At 40.4% G+C, this 23,848-nt stretch overlaps 1 protein-coding gene across 5 annotated transcripts in view; it reads left to right on the top strand.

The window, feature by feature from the left end:
• LOC104986429 (nuclear body protein SP140-like protein) overlaps positions 1–23,848 on the top strand; it is a 95,860-nt gene that overhangs the window by 60,977 nt on the left and 11,035 nt on the right. For 3 of the 5 annotated variants that reach the window (XM_010836984.1, XM_010836985.1, XM_010836983.1), the window contains 4 exons: positions 12,260–12,307; positions 13,566–13,670; positions 16,384–16,526; positions 19,439–19,477. In XM_010836984.1, coding sequence (XP_010835286.1) covers positions 12,260–12,307; positions 13,566–13,670; positions 16,384–16,526; positions 19,439–19,477 — 335 coding nt within the window. Of the gene's footprint in view, positions 1–12,259; positions 12,308–13,565; positions 13,671–16,383; positions 16,527–19,438; positions 19,478–19,973; positions 20,371–23,848 lie in introns of those variants that run through there. The other 2 variants (XM_010836986.1, XR_825039.1) reach the window with 2 other exon arrangements.

Genomic DNA, 23,848 nt, shown 5'->3' with positions numbered 1-23,848 from the left:
ATGACTATAGAAATCTTTGTATCAGATACATGCACACTAAATCTTGGTCCTATATGTTCCTAATATTTTGTCCCATTTGTTGTTTTCCTTTTAGGTTTGTTAACGGAATACTTTGTGTTAAAGAAGTTATAAATTTTTAGGAGATCAAATTTGTTAGCCTTTTTCTCTCTAGTTCTTTGGTTTCCTATCATATTTATAATAGCCATTTCTAGATTTTTCAAAATATTGCTCTATATTTGATTCTAGAATATTTGAAGTACCTGATAATTTTTAATATTTCCGTCAAAATCCCATGAGTTTTGCCTATTTGTATATAGGCACTTTGATCACACAGCACCTTTTACTTGTCTGAATATTAGTTTTTATTTTATAAAAACATTGCAGGAGAAAAGGGAGAGCTCAGAAGTAGCAACAGACTGATGCTAGGGGTGAATTTTTGAATTAGCTCAAGAAGATTCCCTCCCCATCTCCTTCCCAAGTTCTTTGGAAACTCTAATTAGAAATACATTGATTTTGCAGAATAGTTTAGGGAGAACAGAGACATACCCATTTGTTTATGTCTTATTTGATGTTCTTCCACTATGAATTTTCTTACACTTTAAAAAAAATTATATACTGTACACATTTGTTTCCATCTATGAATATCTTTTTCCCATTACAAAAGAGCTGGAATAAATTTAAATGAGATAAGACTCTCAAAATCTTTTTAAGTAGGAAATCTATGGTCATTTTATTGCATATGAGGAAATCAGAATGCCAGGGATCTTTTTCTGATTTAATATAAAATCTTAGGAGCATCTATATAATAGTTTAAGGATCCACCTGTCACTTAAAATATTAGGGCCAGGCCTCCAAATTATCAAGACAACCAACCAGAATTAAGTTTCTTAAGAAATTTGTAATAAGTGGCAATAGTTTCTAATGAGGGGAGTATTACAAGACCCTTCCAAATAACTCTTTCAAGGCAAATTTGTATTACAGAGAACAGAACAAATTGGTAATGGTTACAAACAGACATGTCTTACCTTCTTATGAAAATTCTCAATTTAATACTGTCAAGGCAATTCTTGTTTTGAATTTATTTATTTATTTTAATTGAAGGATAATTACTTTACAATATTATGATGTCTTTGCCATACATCAGTATGAATCAGCCACAGATATACATATGTCCCCTCCATTCATATGCTTTATGTGGGACATCTCTCCCATGTAAGGCAATTCTTTGTGTTAGTTTTATGGTAGAGAATTCTGTCTCTCCTTCTAAAGCTATGGGTTGAGAGGACTTCCCCTCGTTCTCTTTGTCTAATTCTTTGTTAGGTATGAAGACTTACATTTAAAAAGTCTGGTCTCGGGAATTTGATTAGTTAGCCTTATACAAAACACAGACCCATAGAGTTGGATTTTGTTGGCAGAAATAGAGAAAGTATTTGGAAAGAATCTTACCTAAAAACAGTAAAATATGATGAATATAGATTTTTCTACTACAGTCTCCAATCTTGTTGCTAAATCTGAACTAGTTTGAGATCCTTTATCTTTTTTCTGTTCAGATTTCCTTTCTTGTCTTCACCTAAATATATAACGTAAATGATTTGTTCAGTGATTTAAGTGAAGATATATGCAACATCCTTTTTAAGACTCTCTCTCTCATATAGTATTTAATAAGTATTTACTACTTACAGGTTAGTTATTATTCTCAGCATTGTCAAAATATTTTCTGTAATGTTCTTTGATCTCCAAATACTGAGGACCCTTCTTTATACACCTTCTATTTATCAGACCTCATCCTTATGGGCCTTGTCCCATTTCCACATCTCTCAACTTATCAATTTCACACTCTCAACCCTTCTACAACTTCTCCTTCCTGAAAAATCAGACCACATCTCTACTAATGGCTGCTGAAACTCATTCTTTCCTCATGGTACTCATTTTCGGTAAAGATATATAAACAGATTTCAAAAGTGAGCATTATTACTGGTGTTGTGTGGGAATTTAGCATAAGTGAAGGAAAAGCCAGATTTGAGGTGTCCCCAAAAACAAAGGTATAGAAGGCTTCCAAGATTTTGAAAGACTTTGGCCAAGCTTGCACTCATGCTAACGACTGAGTTGCTGTTGGCTGTAGATAAAATTCCTATAGCTCATCCTATAGAACATGGCAGGATAATTTACAATGATTCCCTACTTCCACAGAATAAAGAAGTGAACTCAGAGCTTCCCTTTTTAAAAAAAAGTCTGAGTTTCACCCAGAGGCAAAGAGTCAGGAGTCTCATTTGCAACATAGCCCATGGTCTGGTCACAATAGAGGTTCCCAGTGACAAATATACATATTGACACAGCCTCACAATCCAGCAACCTTAGGTGCTAAATGTAAGGTGGGAACCTCCATATTTTTCCACCATGATGAAACCAAGAAGGACTAATTCCACAAGATTAAGCCAATGCCATACCCCAAATACTTGGAGTGATTTATGCCTCCAACCATCCTTGGCCCAGGTTAAAAGTACTAGCGCCATGTGGCTGGTGAGAAGAAACTCTGCATTAGAACTAGTTAAGCTTCTGTATACTGATGCATCCAAGAATGTGTTGGAAGAGTAATTTAAATGACTAATTCTATCAGTCTGTGAAAAGTTTAATCCAAGTATATGATTGTATACTTAAATCTGGGGGGAAAAATATTGAAATAAAGGGAGGGATAAGGACATGTTAGGAAACCACAAATTAGAAGGTTGGTCAGTTTTCATTGTTGGTTCTTTGTCATGTACAGTGATGTAATCAGTGTTGTTGGCTAAGGAAGATTCTCTGTAGATCTCATTGCGATAGTAAGGATGCCTCTACACCACATGCTCCCAAGAAGACTATACAGATTGACCACAGATAAGCAGCTCTGCTGACCTCATGGGTGAGGCGGGAGTAGGCAGCAGGCGTGGGGAGCATTGAGGATGGGGAGGCAGACCTCTTCCTAAGAGCCTGGGCTTTAGACCTGAAGGAATCTTTTTCTAACAAGCTGGTTTCTCCAGTCAAGAGGATGAAGCCGGTTGGCCTATCAGAGGGAGATCTGATCATAGTCTTTCTGACTGGGAGGTTGTTGGCTGCTTCTTGCTTCCTAACACCTGGTGGGTCTTGGCATCACTGTGATCAGGTGAGTAAGCTGGGAGAATTTGATGCACTCTCTTGTCTGCTAAAGTATCATGATCTCCTACTTGCTTATAGCTCCTTCCTGGTCATTTGTTGGTAATGTTGATCAGAGAGTTGATAGCTGTGGTACTGTTGGTGGTGATGGTCCCTTCATGGCTTCCTGTATCTACATGTTGAAGTGTAGCTGAGATCGCATCCCTAGATATTTCATCCAGTCTGGTAGCCATAAATTCTATCCATATGTTAATGACCACCAATTTTATTTCACCTCCTTTGGTCCTTCTATTGAACTGCCAAGTCATAAGTTCAACTTCTGACTCCAAACTTCCACTTGGAGTCTCAGATTTGACACATGAAACCCATTTCTTTATTTCACTCCCAAACCTGTCATCCACCACCTTTCTGTCACTAAATGACATTATTTCTACTCGGTTGCTTGAGTCAAAAATATAGAAAAATGTGCTTGATTCCTCTTTTTTTTCCTAGTCCCTCCACATCCATTCACAAAATGTTTCAAAACTATATATATTTAAGAAAAAAAAAAAGAACCAAATAGAAATAAGTATAATATCTGAAATCAAAAACAATGGAAAAATTGGGTGGACTCTGAAAATACATTGTGTGTGTGTGCATGTGTATACAAATACAGCCAGTTCTCATTATTCATGGTATAGAGGTTGTATGAAGTCACCCCAAACACAAAGTAGCTAATAGCAAAACTTTGCTTCCAAAAGAAATAGAGGGTTTGGTTCTTGTGAGCCTCTGGTCCTATTTTTGTAAACCAATAAACATAGATCTTTGTTTCATGAATGTTTCTGTTTAAAGACACCTAATTTATTATACATGTTGATTCATTAATGCTGAACTCACATGCAATGGCGTTATAACTCATGCCTGATTGGAGCTCATCTAACACATGTGTTTTCTCCATAAGACACGTCACAGTCTTAAGAACACTAGAGAGCACTTCAGCACTAGGCTTGAGGCCATTTTAAGCAGCATAATTACCAACAAAAAGCACAAAATGAGAACAACATGGAATTAAGTAGATGGCAAAAGGATGCTTGTTTACAAAATAAGCTGAAACAAGGAGGCAGAGCTTTGTCTTGTTCAACCTCTGCTGGGAACACGTGTGTCTGGCAACACAAATTTTTCACTGCTGTGCGCACCATCATGAATGACCATGGAAGCGCCATGAGAACTGACTCGGGAGTTTCAAATAAATTTTAGAGAGTGGGTGACTTCACAAATGTGGAATATGTGAGTAATGAAGATTGGCTGTATATATACACATTTTCATTCTTTCTAGAATTAGTTTTTTAAATTAAATAATACATAGGTTCTCATAGGCAATATTTTATTATTGTTGCTTGCCAGACAGCCTGCAATTTGGATTTATATTTACTCTCTGACCCAAGAGTTGCTTAAGAGAGCATGGGAGAAAATGTACATTCTCTATTTCCATTTTCTAGATATGAAGTTGAATGTGTATCAATAATATCAACCTTGTTAAAACGTATTATTTGGGTCTTTCAGAGCCTTTTCATTTTGTCCACTTGATCATCTGTGGACTGAGGGTAATAAAAAATAAGAGTGTCTACTAGTAGACTGTTTTTACCTCTTATGATATTTCCTGTAATTTCTATTTGCTTAAAACATTTTGTCCTGGATTATACTTTGTTTGATAATCAGATCAGGATTCCCTGGTTTCTTTTTGTTGATGTATGCCAAAATTACCTTTGCCTGTACATTGATTTTCAGCATTTAAAAATGTGTTTTTACTTGAGTCTTTTGTATATGGTTAAAAGTTGGGATTTACTTTGTAATTTAATTACAAAATATATTATTTAAATAAGTGAGTTAAGTCATGTCCTGTTATTGTTAGGACCAAAATGTTTGAACTTGTTTCTGTCATTTTAATTTGTACTGATGATTCATCTTGTTCTAGTGTCTTGGATATTAAAAATGTCAACACTCTGCATTCTGTCTTCAATGCATTTATGTGCATCTGTGTACTTGTGATACTTAGGAAGGTTTGCATTTTGGTTGTAGTGGTTAAAGCTGAGCATAGGATTGCTTAGCTGAGACTAACCCTCCCAACTGGTCTTGCAGTTAGCCCTGCCACATTTCTCCTGAGTAGGAGAAACATGAGCCACTTCTGGGTTTTTCCTTTAAAAGAAATTGAATTGAGTTCTTGTTCATTTCCCATATTTCCTTTGGTTGGGAGTATATACTTATGATATTTACAAAGGTTTATTCTTTTGTTGTAGTAATTACTCTTAGAATTACCTTTATATGACACCTTTGATCCTCTCTGTAGACAGATCCCATTAATTTCCCCCTCACCCTGGTAGATTTGCAAAATTAGTATGTGTCCTATATTTCTCTGTCCAGTCTCTTTCCTCTCCCACCCAATTTAGGCCGCACATTCCCTTTATTTTTTACCTCTCATATATAAAAAGTGCTTTATATTTATCCTTTATTTATCCAAATAATACCCCTTGACTCCCAACAGTAAAACAATGACCTTGCTCTACCACTGGTATTTCTGCCTTCCTCTGCAATTTTTTTGGTATTACATTATATCTATATTTTCAGGACATATACACTTAAAACTCTGGTCTTTCACCTCATTTACATTTTTATTTTAATCTTCTTGCCAAAATGTCTCAGTCCTGTCTTGGTTTGCTAAAGTGGACCCTCTAGCAGTTTTCTCAATAAGTACTCATAGGACCAATATTTCCAAAATGTCCCTATTCAAAAGTACTTGCTTTTATTATTTATACCTGAAAATAATTTGCTTGTTCTTTACTTCTAGAACTGTCTTGTAGGATTTTCCTGAAACCTTCTGTGGCATTCAATGTTGCTATAGAAAATTCTACAGCCAGAGATTCCTCTCCCTTGAAAATGACTTGGTCTTTCGGCCCAGGCTGCCCATTCAATTCTTTATCTTTAAAGTCCAGTAAGTTTGCTGGAATATATTTCAGGGTTGACTGGAATCTATTTTCTCTGCTATAGAGTGAAAATACATGTACTTACACAAAATATATTTCATTTTTTTTTAATAATTTCGGAAAATTTTTTCTTGAACTTACTTTCAATTATGTCTTCTGTTACTTTGGTTCTCTTTTTCAAGAATGCTAAGGGTTTGTTCACTGTTTTCTGTTGATAGGGATATCACCCACATTTTTCTTTTAATGGAAAGACCCAGACTATTCTTCTCAATCCCATTAGCCCACACTTACTCACATGGCCAGAGCTAAGTGCTAGGGGAGGCTACAGCAGCCAAGTGTCCTATGAAAGAAAAGAGAGAATACTTATGGGTGACAAACAGCAATCTGCTTACTTGTTCTCCACGTTTTCCTCCCAAGTCCCTGATTTCCTCAAAGAGGCAAAGTCAAACTCTGTTGGTTCAAGGCTGGCCTTGTTGTTACCTGAGGCACTTTGGCAATAAAAGGAGCTGGAATGTGGATGCAACCCAGAGCTTTGGTGGCCAGAGACAAGTTAGCGTTGAGTGGAAAATAAGGAAGAAAGTGTTAGAAAATTCTGTTGTAACTGATGAACACAGCTCTCAACGGAATGAGGAGAAACAGACAAGAGAGAATTTAATCAATTAAGCAGAAGCCAGACTGGTATCACATCAGATCTATGCCCAATATACACACAATTACTTAAACCAAACTCAGAGCACACACCACACTGTTGGTGCCGTAGAGACAAGCGACACCCCATTGTCTGAACTGAGTTCTGTGATTTTCGTTTCTACCTCATTCCTTATATTCTCTTCTTTATCTCCCTTCTTTTTCCTGCTCCTTTCCCATTCTACTAATGTTTTTCTTCTCTACTTTATTTCTTTTGGTCATCTTTAAAATCATATCATATAAAACACTGCTGTTGGGTTTACATGGCACTGTAGAGATGACAAGATTTTTCTTCTGGAGCTGAAAATATATTTGGATATACATTTCTTTCATTTGGAAGAAATCCTTTCAATTTCTTCTGATTGTTTCTAATACTGTATATATATTTGGATATAGTATTATTATATATTAAATATATTTTACAATGTAGTAGTAGTATTCATCACTCAGTCATGTCTCTTTGTGATCCCATGGACTGTAGCCTGCCACACTCCTCTGTCCATGGAATTCTCCAGGCAAGAAAACTGGATTGGGTTGTGCACGCTTCAGCAGTTACAGCGTGTGGGCTCAGAAGTTTCAGTTCCCAGGCTCGAGAGCACAGGCTCAGTAGTTTTGACGCATGGCTTAGTGACTCCACAGGATGTGGGATCTTCTTCCCCAACCAGGGATCAAACCCGTGTCTCCTGCATTGGCAGGCCAATTCTCAACCACTGCACCACCAGGGAAGCCCCCCATACTTATCTTTAGCATCTTGTTTATTTCCCAGGTTATACTTACCTGGTCTAAGAATTTTGTCCTCTGAGTTTTTGTGAAATCTCACTGCCATATTTAACTTAATAGTTGGAATGAGAAGTCTAAGCACAGATCATATTTGTTCCTTCTCCTACTTCCTTCCTTATCAAACCTGTTCTCTTAAATAGTTCTTTCTATGCCACAGGATGAAGTCTTAAATAAGCCCCAGAGTTGTGTTAATCCTTTTCAGCAGCAGTGATATTCTCACTCAACATTAAAAAGACTGAGCTGATATAATATTAAAACTGTAAAATAGGTAGGGGGGAAATTGGGTAAGACCAGCCTCTTCGACCATCTACACATCCTCTCTAATGCCATTCACTATCTACTGCTTTTGGCTAATTCAAGTTGGGGAGGAAGGAGAGAAGGAAGTAGTCGAGACCAGGAATGGCCCTCCAGCAATAAACCCTTCACTTCTCCCAGAAATGGCAGATGCATGAGTCACATTTGTGGGTTCTTCAGAGATCCTCCCCTTTCAGGGAGAATTTCTCAACTGAAGTTCCCCTGATGCAGGAAATCCAACCGATGGCTTACCACTTCCTTCCTAGTCTCTCAGCTTCCAGGAGGTCCACACCCCTCCTAGGGTCACCTCTTTCATCCAAAACGGCCTCCTGGACACAGTATCTCTCAAGAATTAACTGAACCTCTCCCTTTCCAGGGAAGGCTCATGCCTCTTCATGGTCTTCAGACTTTCTAGACCCCTCTCTAGACTTTCCAGGTTTGAGTCTTTAAACACCTCTGCCTCCCTTAAGCCCTTGGAGACACAGATTAATTATCTTGGAAGCTTCCTCACTTGCCTTGAGGGCAGGGGAGCACTGAACTTCTATAGCAAGTCTCTGGTGCCAATAGATAGTCTATTTGAATAGGAAACCCAAGAACAACCACTCTACTTCCTGTGGTATATTGAGAGAGAAACTTCACAAAGAACAATTATTACCTGGACTTAAACCCCAACTCTCCCAGTAAGGAGAACTCTTAAGCTAAACCAGACTACTTTTGTATCTTTAATTTTTTTGGCCTAACAGGTTTGAAGGAAGGTTAATCAAGCAGTGCCAGAGAATAACATAGAGGAACAGAAAATATTTTTCATTTGCCTAAGAGCCTATGGTTAAACAGGCCCAAACTGTAGTCCAGTGCAAGAAAGAGAAAAGAACAAAGGAAGGAAGAGAGAAAAGGGGAAAGAATGAAGGGAAGAAATGGAAACAAAGAATAAAAGAAGAAAGGAAGGACAGGTGCACATTCCATGGCCCTGCCTTGGGAATCAACATGTTTGAACACGGCATTCAAGAAATTCACAGACACAAGCCCCCTCATCTGTCCTCTCACAACCCATCACCTCTTATATCTGAGAGCCTATTCGCCTGAGATAGGGTTTCAATCAACCTTTTTTGATATCTCTCACCCTAAGGTTTTCTATGACTTGAAATTATATTTCTACAAATTCCACTTGGGCAATTTCTCTTGGTTAATTCTTTAGATCATTTTTTGCCCAAACCCATGTGAACAAGCTCTTCTGCTTCTTTCATATTTTCAGCCCAAAAGCTTTCACTCAGGGTTAAGATGATGGCCAATGTATTATTTGTGTAGGTCACCATCACATATCCCTAGATAATCCAAATTCTTGCATTGCTGCATTGATTCTGCCTCTCAAGCAAAGGAAATCTGGATTGCTAAACTTAAGTTTTTAATTTCAGGATGCTTCAGTTTCTTTATAGGTAACGGGGATAGTAAAACTCCCTAAGATAAATTAGTAAATGTAAGGATCTTAATCCGTGTCTAGCATATAATAAGCATGTAACAACTGTTAAGTTCAGTGGCTCAGTCGTGTCCAACTCTTTGCGACCCCGTGGACTGCAGCACAGCAGGATTCCCTGTCCATCACCAACTCTCGGAGTTTGATCAAACTCATGTCCATTGAGTCAGTGATGCCACCCAACCATCTCATCCTCTGTTGTCTCTTTCTCCTCCTGCCTTCAGTCTTTCCCAGCATCAGGGTCTTTTCCAATTAGTCAGTTCTTTGCATCAGGTGGCCAAAGTATGGGAGTTTCAGCTTCAGCATCAGTCCTTCCAATGAATATTCAGGACTGATTTCCTTTAGGATTGAGTGGTTTGAACTCCTTGCAGTCCAAGGGACTCTAAAGAGTCTTCTCCAACACCATAGTTCAAAAGCATCAATTCTTTGGGGCTCAGCTTTTTTTATAGTCCAACTCTCACATCCATACATGACCACTGGAAAAACCATAGCCTTGACTAGATGGACCTTTGCTGGCAAAATAATGTCTCTACTTTTTAATAAGCCATCTGGGTTGGTCATAGCTTTTCTTCCAAGGAGCAAGCATCTTTTAATTTCATGGTGGCAATCACCATCTGCAGTGATTTTGGAGCCCCCAAAAATAAAGTCTCTCACTGTTTCCATTGTTTCCACATCTATTTGCCATGAAGTAATGGGACTGGGTGCCATAATTTTAGTTTTTTGAATGTGGAGTTTTAAGCCAGTTTTTTTTACTCTCCTTCATTTTCAGCTTTCATTATTATCATTCTCAAAGTGTTCTTTTAGATACAAGAAATAAAACTTGCCTTAAGTTCTTTTAAATGTAGATGTAAATGTATCTGGATTAGTGTGAGAGTAAACAACATAAAATCTAGGAACCCAGGTTAACCATCAAAGGCTTGGTAAGTGCAAGGCTATGGAGTATTTATTTTTCTTTATGCAGCAGGATCTTGACAATTTACAGTAAAATGGAATTTTTTAAAGTATTATTACATGCAATGCAACTTTTCAGCAGCATCTGTTTTATATTTTTCTATTTTCTCAGAAAGAGGGGGAAGACATAGAATTGAGATTCTGAGTAACAGAGCCTCAAAGAGGCAAACCAAGAGGAAATAAATATATAAATAAATGTTTAATAACTAAATGTCTAAATTCTTATGTTTTATTCTACACTTTTATTGATAGACTTATTTCTCTAATTACTTTCTGTAGCTACTAACCATTGAGAAATATACCAGATTTAGTCAACTTCTAAAACATGACAGGGAGACAAAGATGATATCTCAAACAAGTAGCATGGTGGTGGAATCTGCAACCAGAACCCAAGGCCCAAGGGCTTCTGCGGTGCTGAACTGATAACTTTTGAGGCTGGAAATAGTTGTAGCTATAAAACATTGTGTAACTCACAAGTGATGAAACTGTCCTGCCCCACATCCCACCCCCTTGAGGTAATCCTGTGGACTTGGGTCTGTCACATTGCCTCTTCTGCCTGAGTTTGTTCCTCTGTAAAGTGAAATAATAATAGAGACTAACTGGCCAGCAAGGCCCACCTCAGCTTCATCTATGAGCTGTTTTCTCCTGGAACCAGCATTATCAAATTAGTACTCTAGGATTCTAGCCATGGGAACTGAATGATGGGCACAGACCTTTAGCTAGAAAGCATCCCTGACTTCAACATTCAGACACTGCTGAATGATGCAGACTTACACGTGCACGTGGACATGCCTCAGCTCTTTGGATGCAGTCAGCAACTGAATCAGATACTACATTGTTCTGAAATATCCAAGTCAACATTCTGTGCTATCTTTAACCCTACCTACAACTTCAGGAACTTAGGCATCAATTTTACATTGACGGCAAAAGGAGAAGGAGGCAGCAGAGGATGAGATGGTTAGACAGCATCAATGATTCAATGGACATGATTCTGAGCAAACTCTGGGAGATAGTGGAGGACAGAGGAGCCTGGCATGCTACAGTCCATGAGGTCACAAAGTCAGACATGACCTAGTGATGGAAAAACAGCAACAAAAACAACAATCAGTGTTATAAGCTTCCCTTCTTTGGGCCATTGAACTAGTTTTTTTTCAGTCCTTGCTCATTTTTGCCACCATTTTTGGTCAAAAACTTTTCAAGTTTAGTTTTGTGGCAGTTATCTGACCTACACAACTGAGCGTAAAGTTTTCCTTGAGATCTAATATTGCTGCCTTTCATTGCTGCCTTTTTGTAAAAGTAAATCTTCAGTGCTTTTAATTTGTATTTTTAGTTGTGCACATCAATTTTCTCATCTGTAAGATGAGGATAGTATTAGTTCTTATTTGATAATTTTGCTCTAAGGATAAAGTAAATCAATAGAGACAGGTTCTAAGGATCGTTCCTGGCGCACAATAAAGATTGACAGATGTCCAGCTTCATTATTCTACTCACGTTGCTGCTCTGTTACTTGGGAAATGTGTAAGACGTGGTTTCAATTTTATTTGGAATGACTAGGAAATGTTAGTAAAAGAAACACAGGATATATCTCAGATAGGCCTCATCTTTGTAACTAAGTCTAGACCACAGTTCCCCCAAACGAAGATCCACAGGGCAAATTCAATCCATGAACTGTTTCATAAATACATTTTTAGTGGAACACAGCTAGAGCCACATCTTACCATTTATGAATCGTCTATGGATGCCTTCACAATAAAATAGTAGAGCTGAGTAATCACAAAAGGAATTGTGGTCCGTAGCACCTTAAATATTTTCCTCCCTGGCCCTTTACAGAAAAACTCCTAACTCCTTATCAAGGCATTTAACATTTTTCTTGATGTACTAGACAGATTCCTGAAAAGTGACATTTGAATGGTATTTTTGCAAAACACTATTTGCAATATAATGTTGTAAAAAGACACATTTATGTTATTTTTCTACTTTCTCCCAGGGATAGAAACAGTCTGCACTGAGCCTTTGAAAAGAGGCAGAAAAAGAGGTAAAAAAATAAATGATTAATGTATTTTTAACTAAAATAATGCAAATTTCTATTTTATAATTCATGTTTTTAGTGATCAATCAATTTTCTTAATGGACTTATAGAGCCAGTAACAAACATTAGGATAGTCCTTGGTCCTGGTCAGTTTCAACAACATGACAGGCACCCACTTCATTGATTAGTCAATTGATCTGTGAGAGACCCCAGGCTTCCTGAGCACGTCTCCCCTCACCACAGTGATAACTTTTGAGGAGGGAAATATGAAGAAATGTATCTAAAGAGTATGACTGATGTAATATTTAGCTCATTCTTCTCTTGCCTACATAGAGAACCATAGGCTAGCCACCAAAGGGGACTCTGAGTGATAATGAGACCTGTTACCAAAGAAATTCCTAAAATTTCTTTGATTGTATAACTTTGGCTTGTCACTCATTTTTTTGGCCTCAATTTCCTCCTCTGTAAATTGGTGGGTGGCAGGTGAATTTGATTGGCCTCCTATGCCCACCCAACTCTAATAGAACTGACTCTGGAAGGACTGTCCACAGCCTACCCTCCCCATCCAGAGAGAGGCCCCAACATCAGTCTTTAATGGATCCCCTTCAATGCTAGCCAGAGGGCAAGAGAAAGTGTTCCTACTACTGACATTCTTTCTAAGATTTTCAGCACCTGCTTCAGAGGAACCAGACTTCAGCACCCTCACCCAAGGGCGTACAGAGGCCCTCTCCCTGAGCAATTTGTGGTTTCTTCTAGAGCAAGTTACAGTCTAGCCACAGAGAAAGGTCGCATGAAGGAGAAGTGAAGCAAAGCAGAAACCAAAGCAGGAAGATGGAACTGACCCTCTGGGGGCCCATTGCAATCCTGCTTTATTGCCTCAGTTGAGCCCTCAAACAGGGAGAAAAAATGAAAAATTGAGGCTTTTTCTCCATCTGTATAACTTCAAAGCAATGATATGACTATAAATCTTCCTTCAAAACAGCAGGAAGAAAATGATCGTGCAATAGGTAGCTAGGGCTGGCAAGCTTGGGAATTCATATCCTTCCTCAAGAGGTGTGTATATAGGATTTCAGAGGATTGGGATATAAAGTGATATTAGCTTTATGGACCTAACCTGCCATAAAAGAAAGACCTAGATATGTATCTAAATTCATGGGAGAAATCCTCCCATTACATTTCAAGTTATAAAGAAGGATCTCAAGATGGGGGAGGAGAGACCATGTTAGAGCAAGATGGAATGAAAAAACCACATGCTTCCTTGCAGGTCCAAGAGTTCCCAGAGATACAAATATGGATTTTCGACGTGATCAGCTTCCCGTGACTTGTGGTGAGGCGATGGGGATTTTATATAAGGAGAAAATGATAAAAGGTGGGCTTCACAATATTCTACACTTTTCAGTTAGAAAACTCCCATGTGAATAATATATTGTACAGGTCGTGGACCCTTGTTGAGGGGAGGAACATGTTTCTAAGACTGTCCCCAGGTCTGGTGGTTCACTAGGAAGACTGAAAGGACTCAGCATATTGTTGAACTTACGGCTGTTATTTATTCTATTGAAAAAGCACACCAAAAAAATCAGCAAGGGGAAAAAGCACGCAGTACAGATGTCAGTTTCCAAAGTCCACTCCCAGAGGGGTCACCGTGACGCACTTAATTCTCCAACAACGATATGCAGTGTTGTCTGCCAGGGAAGCTGCCCTGAGCCTAAGCGTCCAGGGTTTTTATCAAGGGTTAGTTACATAAGTGCCCTCTGACTAGCACATGCCAAAATTCCAAACTCTTGGAAGGAAAGCAGGCATTCCACACACACAATATCGTTTATACCAACAGTTCAGGCACAGTGAGCCACTTAAGTTCTGGGAATAGTGAGACCCCTTCCCAAGACCACATTCCCAGATGCCAGCAAGGGCCATCTGGCAAACAGACTTTCTGAAGAGAGCAGGCTCAATTATTCTCTGTTGGCTCTTTTCCACACAGCATCCCAGAGAGGCTGGAGGAAAGATGGCATTTCCACACTTTTTAAGTTAATGAACATTAGGTAACCAGGCCGTCTCCTCTCCTGCCATAGAAAGTGCCGACAGGTTCCCATCTGCACCCAATACAAGGGCACGTGCTTCAATAACAGGATGGAAGATGTACACGTTTGAGAAACCCAACAACAACCTTCACAGACAATTCCCTGTAATGTTTGTCTGGCCTTTTGCTCACTGAAAGAGAGCACAGCCTTTAGGCTCAGAAGACCTGGATTCGAGTTTCAGCTGTACCAAGAGTGTCTATTTTGTGTGGGTCAACATAGTATCTCTCATACTGAACTTAGTCTTCACCCAAATGGGAATAATAATAAAACTTGCCTCACCATATTATGAGAAAAAAGCGAGATAATAGATGTAATAGCTTGTAAATTACAATTGTTATAGTACAAATGCTCATCTTGCTCATCTATCATAACTGAATCCCTCCTCCCAAAATATAGTTCATTCGGTACCAACAAGTATTGGGTTGGGCAAAAAGTTTGTTCAAGTTTTCCATGAAAAGAAAGTGAAAGTGAAGTCGCTCAGTCGTGTCCGACTCTTTGCGACCCCATGGACGGTAACCTACCAGGCTGTGCAGTCCATGGGATTTTCCAGGCAAGAATACTGGAGTGGGCTGCCATTTCCTTCTCCAGGGGATCTTCCCAGCCCAGGGATCAAACCTGGGTCTCCTGCATTGCAGACAGACGCTTTACCATCTGAGCCACTAGGCAAGTTTTCCATATTTTACAGAAAACTCCAAATGAACTTTTTGGCCAATCCAATATAAATGGATTTTTTGCTTTTATGTTCATGTTAGCTGCTCAGTCATGTCCAACTCTTTGCCACCCTATGGACTGTAGCCTGCCAGGTTCCTCTGTCTGTGGGATTCATCAGGCAAGAATATTGGAGTGGGTAAACCATTCCCTTCTCCACAGAATCTTCCTGGCCCCGGGATCAGACCCGGGTCTCCCTCATTGCAGGCAGATTCTTTACCGTCTGAGCTACCAGGGAAGTCCATATATAAATGTTTGCCTAATGACCATATCAGTTCAGTTCAGTCGCTCAGTTGCATCCGACTCTGTGACCCCATGGACTACAGCACGCCAGACCTCCCTGTCCATCACCAACTCCTGGAGTTTAGTCAAACTCATGTCCATTGAGTCAGTGATGCCATCCAACCATCTCATCCTCTGTCATCCCCTTCTCCTCCCGCCTTCAATCTTTCCCAGCATCAGAGTCTTTTCCAATGAGTCAGTTCTTCGCATCAGGTGGCCATAGCACATATATAATTTAACTTTTCCCACTTTATAGCATTTCCTACTTTCTTTTAACATAAAATAGCTTGAGTTCAAAATATGAGAAATAGTTGCTTGCCGTTAGCTGAAATGATCAACTTTTGTACAAGACAAGGCAGATGTAGCTGTGGTGACCCCAGTGTGACCTCACTTGCCCCCTCAGAAACTCAGCCTGGTTCTATCTCAGGTCTCAGAGAAGGGAAGAGAAAGAATCTCCCCCACTCATCTTTAGCTTCATTCTTTTTTTTTTCTCTTTTGAACATAATGAAATATTTTTTTCAGTAAATGTGAGTAGTAACTGGGGGCTTCCCAGGTGGCACTGGTGGTAAAGAAGCTGCCTGCCAATGCAGGAGACATAAGAGATGAGGGTTCAGTCCCTGGGTCAGAAAGATCCCCTGAAGGAGGGAACGGCAACCCACTCCAGTATTCTTGCCTGGAGAATCCCATGGACAGAGGAGCCTGGCAGGCTACAGTCCATAGGGTCCCAAAGAGTCAGACGCGCCTGAAGTGAGTTAGAACGTGCTCCCGGGTAGTAATTACTGTCCTTCTCATTGCATGAAGGTCAAAGTATGCACACTGGACAGGAAGTTGGCTCCTACCCTTGCCTTTCAGACTGCTCTGTGTCCCCAAGAGGGGACTCTGCTCTCCTCTTGCCGATTCTGAACCCAAAATGGGTGGCCCAGATTCATGCGGTGGGAGGTCAAGTCTTGGGGTTTTCACAGTCTGGTGCATGCCCTGGCAAGAAAAGGAGCTCACCTTGTCTTGGTCTCACAGGCTCCTCAGAAAAGTGTATAAAGGATAAGAATGGAAAGTGGTTCACCCTCAAGGAGTTTGAAGATGAAGGAGACCACAAAGCCTCCAAGAACTGGAAGCAGAGTGTGCGCTGTGGGGGATGGCCCCTGAAAATCTTGATTCAGGTATTTTAGCGTCAAAGCGCTGCATCAAGAGTTTTGTGCCATGGGTCACCGGTTTCAAGCTTTAGCAGGACACTTCCAGAAAATCACAATGCCTAGGTCACAATGCATATATTATCCCTAATAGTTCATGTGGGTGCTATCTTCTCTGGCTTTCATTACAACTCAATCCTCTAAGTGTGTAAACTTTTACACTTAAATTTTTAAATTATTTTTTCTTTTTTTATTTTATTTTTTAACTTTACAATATTGTCTTGGTTTTGCCATATATCAACATGAATCCGCCACAGGTATACACGTGTTCCCCATCCTGAATCCTCCTCCCTCCTCCCTCCCTGTACCATCCCTCTGGGTCATCCCAGTGCACCAGCCCCAAGCATCCAGTATCGTGCATCGAACCTGGACTGGCGACTCGTTTCATATATGATATTATACATGTTTCAATGCCATTCTCCCAAATCATCCCACCCTCTCCCTCTCCCACAGAGTCCAAAAGACTGTTCTATACATCAGTGTCTCTTTTGCTGTCTCATATACAGGGTTATTGTTACCATCTTTCTAAATTCCATATATATGCATTAGTATACTGTATTGGTGTTTTTCTTTCTGGCTTACTTCACAAGTTACTTTCCACTTACAATTATTACAAAATATTGGCTATATTCCCCATATTGTGCAATGCATCCTTGAGCCTGTCTTATACCCACTAGTTGTATCTCCCACTTCGCTACCTCTATGTCGTTACCCTCCCCACTTCACTGTTAACCACTGTTTTGTTCTCTATATCTCTGAGTCTGCTTTTTTTATGTTATATTCACTAGTTTGTTATATATATATATATTTTAGATTCCACATATAAGCGATACCATGCTTACATTTGTCTTTCTCTGTCTGACATTGGCTTACTTAGCATAATGCCCTTCAAGTTCATCTATGTTGCTGCAAATGGCAAAATTTTGTTCTTTTCTATGTAGTATTCAAACTGTTACAATTTTGGAGGTAAAACAGTAAAAATTGTGACCTTGGCGCTGCCACTAATAATTGCCATTGTGTAATTTGGTCACAAGAAAGTAAATTAAATTTAATGAATTTAATTTGGTAAGGGAAGATCTTAGACTTTGTAGGGGGAATGTTTAAAATAACATAATAGAACTGCGTATCTGAAAATAATGCATCAGAGTGAGTGTTTTCTAGATAGATTTATTAAGTTCATTCTTGAAAAAGGATATTTTAAAATAAAATATCTCTTTGATCCTCATATCAGCCCCTGATGTGAACAAAACAGGCCAGATCTCTGTCACAGATGAACTCGTGCCTCCTGGCTCTGTACCACATGCCCCAGATGGTCCTTCCTTGTGCCACTCTAATGATGAGAAGATAGTTATTGAATACGTCTAAAGCCACTGCAAAGTGTGGCCCCCAGCCCCTAACCAGGAAGACAACTACTCATTTATAAGCACAGGTCGGCACAGCTCAAGGGTAGGAGAATGAGATTCGCTGGCAGGAAGAGACACAGTAGCTCAGGGGAGGGAAGGTTGTTTCTGTCTTTGAAGTTGAGGCCAGTTTCACGGAACAGTTTGCACTGAGCTAGGTCTTAAAAGAAGACTAGTTCCAACAAGCATAAAGGTAGGACTGAGAAACTCTGCATAGAAAGGATGGTATGACTCGTCGAGAAGTTGTGGGTGAAAAGTCTTCCTCCATGAACAGGGCTGATTGTAGAGGCCTTGAGGCCCAAGACAAAAGACTGAGCCCTTCATTTAATCATGGGGCAATCGTGGGAGGTTTGGGTTTGGGACTGACTGACTAAGTTGAAAGAGTGTTGTAGAGGTAAGAATCTGATCAGGGAATGCAAGATAGATTACAGAGTGGGGAACTTTAACCCATGGAGACGTCAAATGACCTCCATTACCTTCCCACCTGATCAACCCCACTCACCCTACAAGGCCCAGCTCAAACAGCACACTCTGCTGGAATCCTTGGAAATTCCCTGAGCTTGCTTCCTATTGCAGCTGTAACAATTCCCCACAAACTTAGTGCCTTAAGACAACGTATATCTATTATCACACAGTTATGCTGATCAGAAGCATGAAATCCGTTTCACAGGACTCAAGTCAAGGTTCAGTAGGGCTGATTCTTCCTGGAGCCTTCCAGGGAGAATCTGTCCCTTGCTTTTTTCAGCTTTTGGGAGCAGCCTTCATTCCTTGGCTTGTGGCCCCTTCCTCACATCACTCCAGCTCTTGTTCTGTCATCACATCTCCTACTACTGACTCTGGTCCTCCTGTCCCCTCTAATAGGGACCAAAGTCCCTTTTACTGTATAAGTTAGCACATTCATGGGTCTGGGGACTGGGATGTGAACATCTTGGTGGGGGTGGGGGAGTGTGGGGACCAACGGACATTATTTAGCCTACTACACTTACCCGTCTCTGGATCCTGAAATATTCTGAGAGCACGGTTTAAACTTTATCATTCTTACTGATTCTGTGCCAGCTTTTCCCACTTGTCTCCCCAAAGAGAGTGTGTGTTCAAGGCCACTGATAAGGCCTGTCACTTGTCAATCACTCACTAGATATGTACCAATGGAGTAGCTATAGTACTCGAGGTATAAATACACAAGTTAGAGGGATACTGGGGGATGGAAAGGAAGTGACAGATGCAGAAGTGGTTGTAAAGGAAATTCTGGCAGGACTTTATAAGGAGAGCAAGACTGAGGATGCAGTTTTTAAAGCCGACTTTAAATCTGAGGCTGGGTAAAAGAGAGCAGCGCGTTACAGACTTGGAGAGGGAGATTATTTCCCATGAAGATCCCTTGAACTTGTGTTGAGAGTGGAACATGAATGAAAGGCAGTTGGAATTACTGAGCTCACAAAGCAGAAACAAGGACCCATCACAGCATGAATCTCATTTTTCTTTCAGAAAGGATTCCTACCAAACCCATCAAGAAAAAGGAAAAAGGTAACTATTATCTTCTGTCTCACCTACCATATTGTTGATTTTCCATCTCTCTGGCTTTATTTCATAGTTTCTAAATTAACCATTTATAATGAAGCTTGACATTATAGTATGGTGTTTTTGCTACTTCCAAACCTTTATGTATGTGAAGCTGGAACGTCTTTGAGTTTTAAAATATTTGAGATAGAGGGTGGAGATAATCCTTAAAAATAGATAATGAGGCAGAACTGACCTTGTACATTTGTTTTAGAAAAATAAATGAGTAAGTCCCCTATATATGAATGTTAAAGTTGCAAGCTTTCAAAGATGCGAATATGCATTCGCATGGTCAGTCACATAAGTTAGTTCACGTGTCTGGCATGTGTTGTCATGTATGTGAATCCTCCACAGCTGATTCACAGTTGCTTCCAGACATCCTGGATTTGAAATAAAGATACTGTACTTTACTGTACAGTGCAGTATAGAGGAGAGTAGTACAGTATCTTTATTTCAAATCCAGGGTGTCTGGAAGCAACTGTAAAAGCGGCAGTGATGTAGCTGGTATGGCTAAGAAACTCCAGGAATTGGAGGCCCAGAGGAAGGATGAAGAGGGACAAGAGGAAGTAACTGCAGAACTGAAGAGATTCACGAGGCGGGAAATGGCAAGGGGATTTTATTTATCTGAAGAGGCAGCCTTGGTGTCTGAGGCACAGGACTCGGACGTGGAACGGTACATGAAGGTTGTAGCAGCTGTTCAGAATGCGGTCAGGTGCTACCGTGTCATCATGATGAGAAAAAAGAGTCACTACCCAGACATCACTGGACCATTTTTTAAAGAGAGTAGACAGAATTGAATCCAGCAAAGAACTGGAACCTGTGTCATCAATGTCAGGCGTGAGTGAAATTGCAGCTTGCCCTCCGTCTCCTTGGCAGTCCTTCAGCTCTACCATCTCCCACCTCCTCTCCCTCCTCCAGTCAGTAACTCTTCTTGCCTGTTCACTCGATGCCAGCTGTTGTACTGTACTCCTGCACTTCTCAAGGTACTCTAACTGTACATTAAAAATGTTTACTTTACTCGTTGTGTTTGTTTGCTTTTTCTGTATTATTTGTGTGAAGTGTTACAAGTTTATTACAGTACAGTACCATAGAGTTGATTGTGTTAGCTGGGTACCTAGCCTAACTTTGTTGGACTAACCAACAAATTGGACTTTCAACATGCTCTCGGAGTGGAGCTTATTAGGAGATAGGCGAGTTTCTGTACTGTCTTTCTTAAAAAAGTTTTTATTGGAGTACAGTCGACTTAAATGTTGTATTAGTTTCAGGTATACAGCAAAGTGAGTCAGTTATATATATACATATATACACTGTTTTATTTTTTTAGATTCTTTTCCCATATAGGCCACTGCAGTGGGCATACTGTCTTAAAATTAGACATAAAAGATGGAGCTAGAGGTGGAAAAGCATGATTTGGGAAGGCACAGAAAAAGTGTGTTTAATGATGGTTGCTTTTGCAACATTGACTGTATTTTCATTGGCTTTTCTGGGTTCTGGCTTTAATGAAATAAGGATTGAGCAAAATAGAAACATCTCATTGTCACTCTAGCTGACCTAGTATAGACCTAATGTAAAAATCCCCTCTGGAATGAATATATAGCCATATGTCACCTGGTAAAGCAAAAACAAAACAAAACCTCTTCTTCACATGCACACAGCCACTCACACTGAGTCCTGCCTCAGGGGGTTTGCTTTCAAGGTAAATGTTATTTCTTTCATGGAGATGACACTTTAAAGAATAGAGTGATTGGGACGCAGGGGTGCCCTTTAGAAGAGGCTGCTAACTTGGAAAATCTTTTCCTTTGTGGAGAGGCCCTTCAACCCCATCAGAGAGGGGCTTTGCAGACCTTAGTGCCGCCTATGAAGGCAAATTCTGTTCTTCAAAGTAACATGTGACATTCATCATATAAGAAACGAATTGCCAGTCCAGGTTCAATGCAGGATACAGGATGCTTGGGGCTGGTGCACTGGGATGACCCAGAGGGATGGTACGGGGAGGGAGGTGGGAGGGGGGTTCAGGATGGGGATCACGTGTACACCCGTGGTGGATTCATGTTGATGTATGGCAAAACCAATATAATATTGTAAAGTAATTAGCCTCCAATTAAAATAAATAAATTTAAATTTAAAAAACAAAGTAACGTGACATTCACGGACCAGCACTGTCTGTGTTGTGTGGATTCTGGGGAAGGCATCAGATAGTTGATGTCTTCCTCTCCAAGACAGTGTGTGAGAGAGAAGCTAAGAGGTGAAAAAAATGAAATAGAAAAGCTTCCATTTTCCTAACTTCCAGCAGAGGTAACCTTGGCCATCTCTGCCAAACCAGGAAGTCATGATCTTCACAAAGCTGGTTTCTGGGGATACCTGCTCCACTGACTATACGCTAAAGATTCAGTAACTAGGATCTGCATCCACTGGGTTTTCTGGAGAAAGACATGCTATTTGCACTGTTCATTAAGACCAAGTGTTTCCACCTAGTCCTAGGGAGTGAATGCTAGGCTATGCACGCATGCTCAGTTGTGTCCGACTTTTTGCAACCCCATGGATGACAGCCCACCTGGCTCCCCTGCCCATGGGATTATCCCAGGCAAGAATACTGGGGTGGGTTGCTATTTCATCCTCCAGGGGATCTTCCTAATCACAGGATCGAACCCATGTCTCCTTGGCTCCTGCATTGGCCAGCAGATTCTTTACCACTAAGCCACTGGGGAAGCCGTAGTCATAGGGGGTCAAGGATAATTCAGTCTGGGTTAATCAATTAGTTGATCTTCTCCCACCCTTCATCACGGATGCCCTCTCTTGGTTTCCTCTGGGCTTACAGCTCAGAGGGTGTCACCGCCTCAATTCTGGAAGGGTCTCTCTAGAGCATCTCTTCCTTCTCTAGCCCCTTGGCTTCTGCTGCTTGTGTCTTCTTAGCACCAAACGGCATAAGAAAGCCTGACCCAGTAGCCTAAAAATAATGGTCAGCATCCATGAGGCTGAGAAGAAGGAAATGTGGTTACATGGCCCCAAGCCAGGACCTCTCAAACACAGGTAGGGATGTCCCCAAGGATGTCCTTAACAGGCCATTCCTCAAGCTCTCCTGTTGACAGGGAGCACATGGGCAAGACATGCCTTGCAGCCTTTCCAATGTGTGAATTTTGTGTCTCTTTTTCTTATATTGAAGTTATACATGCAAAGAATCTACCAGTCAACATGTGCTCCAATTCACCTCAGCTCATTGGGCTCAAGGATAATATTCTGACTCTTATGCTTTGGAAATATCAGGCCATTTTGCTTTGGCTCATAATACTATATTATAAGTAGAGGCTCTGCATTCTTGTAGCAACAGACCTCAAAGAAGCACTGAGAATGAGATGAAGTATTTAAAAATTCAGATTGGCAGGACTGGTAATGGGTTGAATGTCTGGGATGGGGTAAGGGAAGGAATCCATGTCCACTTCCAGTCTCCTGGGTTCTTAATGAGATGAGGGGGCACCAGAAGAGGAGCACATTCAAGACAGAAAGACAAGGACTGTGGTCTGGGGCACAGTGGGTTTTAGACATGATGAAAGACATGTAATTTTATGATTTAAAAAAAAGTAGCATTTGGATACTTGGGTACTCAAAAAAAGACCAGGAGACCAGAGACACAGGTCTTAAAGCCCAGGGATGAATGTGGTAGGTCATGGGAGTAGTTGTGATCATCTAGGAGAGGAATATGCAGATGACACCACCCTTATGGCAGAAAGTGAAGAGGAACTAAAAAGCCTCTTAATGAAAGTTAAAGAGGAGAGTGAAAAAGTTGACTTAAAGCTCAACATTCAGAAAACTAAGATCATGGCATCTGGTCCCATCACTTCATGGGAAATAGATGGGAAAACAGTGGAAACAGTGTCAGACTTTATTTTGGGGGGCTCAAAAATCACTGCAGATGGTGACTGCAGCCATGAAATTAAAAGATGCTTACTCCTTGGAAGGAAAGTTATGACCAACCTAGATAGCGTATTCAAAAGCAGAGACATTTCTTTGCCAACAAAGGTCCATCTAGTCAAGGCTATGGTTTTTCCAGTAGTCAATGTATGGATGTGAGAGTTGGACTGTGAAGAAAGCTGAGTGCCGAAGAATTGATGCTTTTGAACTGTGGTGTTGGAGAAGACTCTTCAGAGTCCCTTAGACTGCAAGGAGATCCAACCAGTCCATTCTGAAGGAGATCAGTCCTGGGTGTTCTTTGGAAGGAATGATGCTGAAGCTGAAACTCCAATACTTTGGCCACCTCATGCGAAGAGTTGACTCATTGGAAAAGACTCTGATGCTGGGAGGGATTGGGGGTAGGAGGAGAAGGGGATGACAGAGGATGAG

The sequence above is a fragment of the Bison bison genome, unplaced genomic scaffold, assembly GCF_000754665.1.
Source record: "Bison bison bison isolate TAMUID 2011002044 unplaced genomic scaffold, Bison_UMD1.0 scf7180017864068, whole genome shotgun sequence".
Lineage (NCBI taxonomy): Eukaryota > Metazoa > Chordata > Mammalia > Artiodactyla > Bovidae > Bison > Bison bison.
This window is presented reverse-complemented; position numbering and strand designations above follow the sequence as displayed.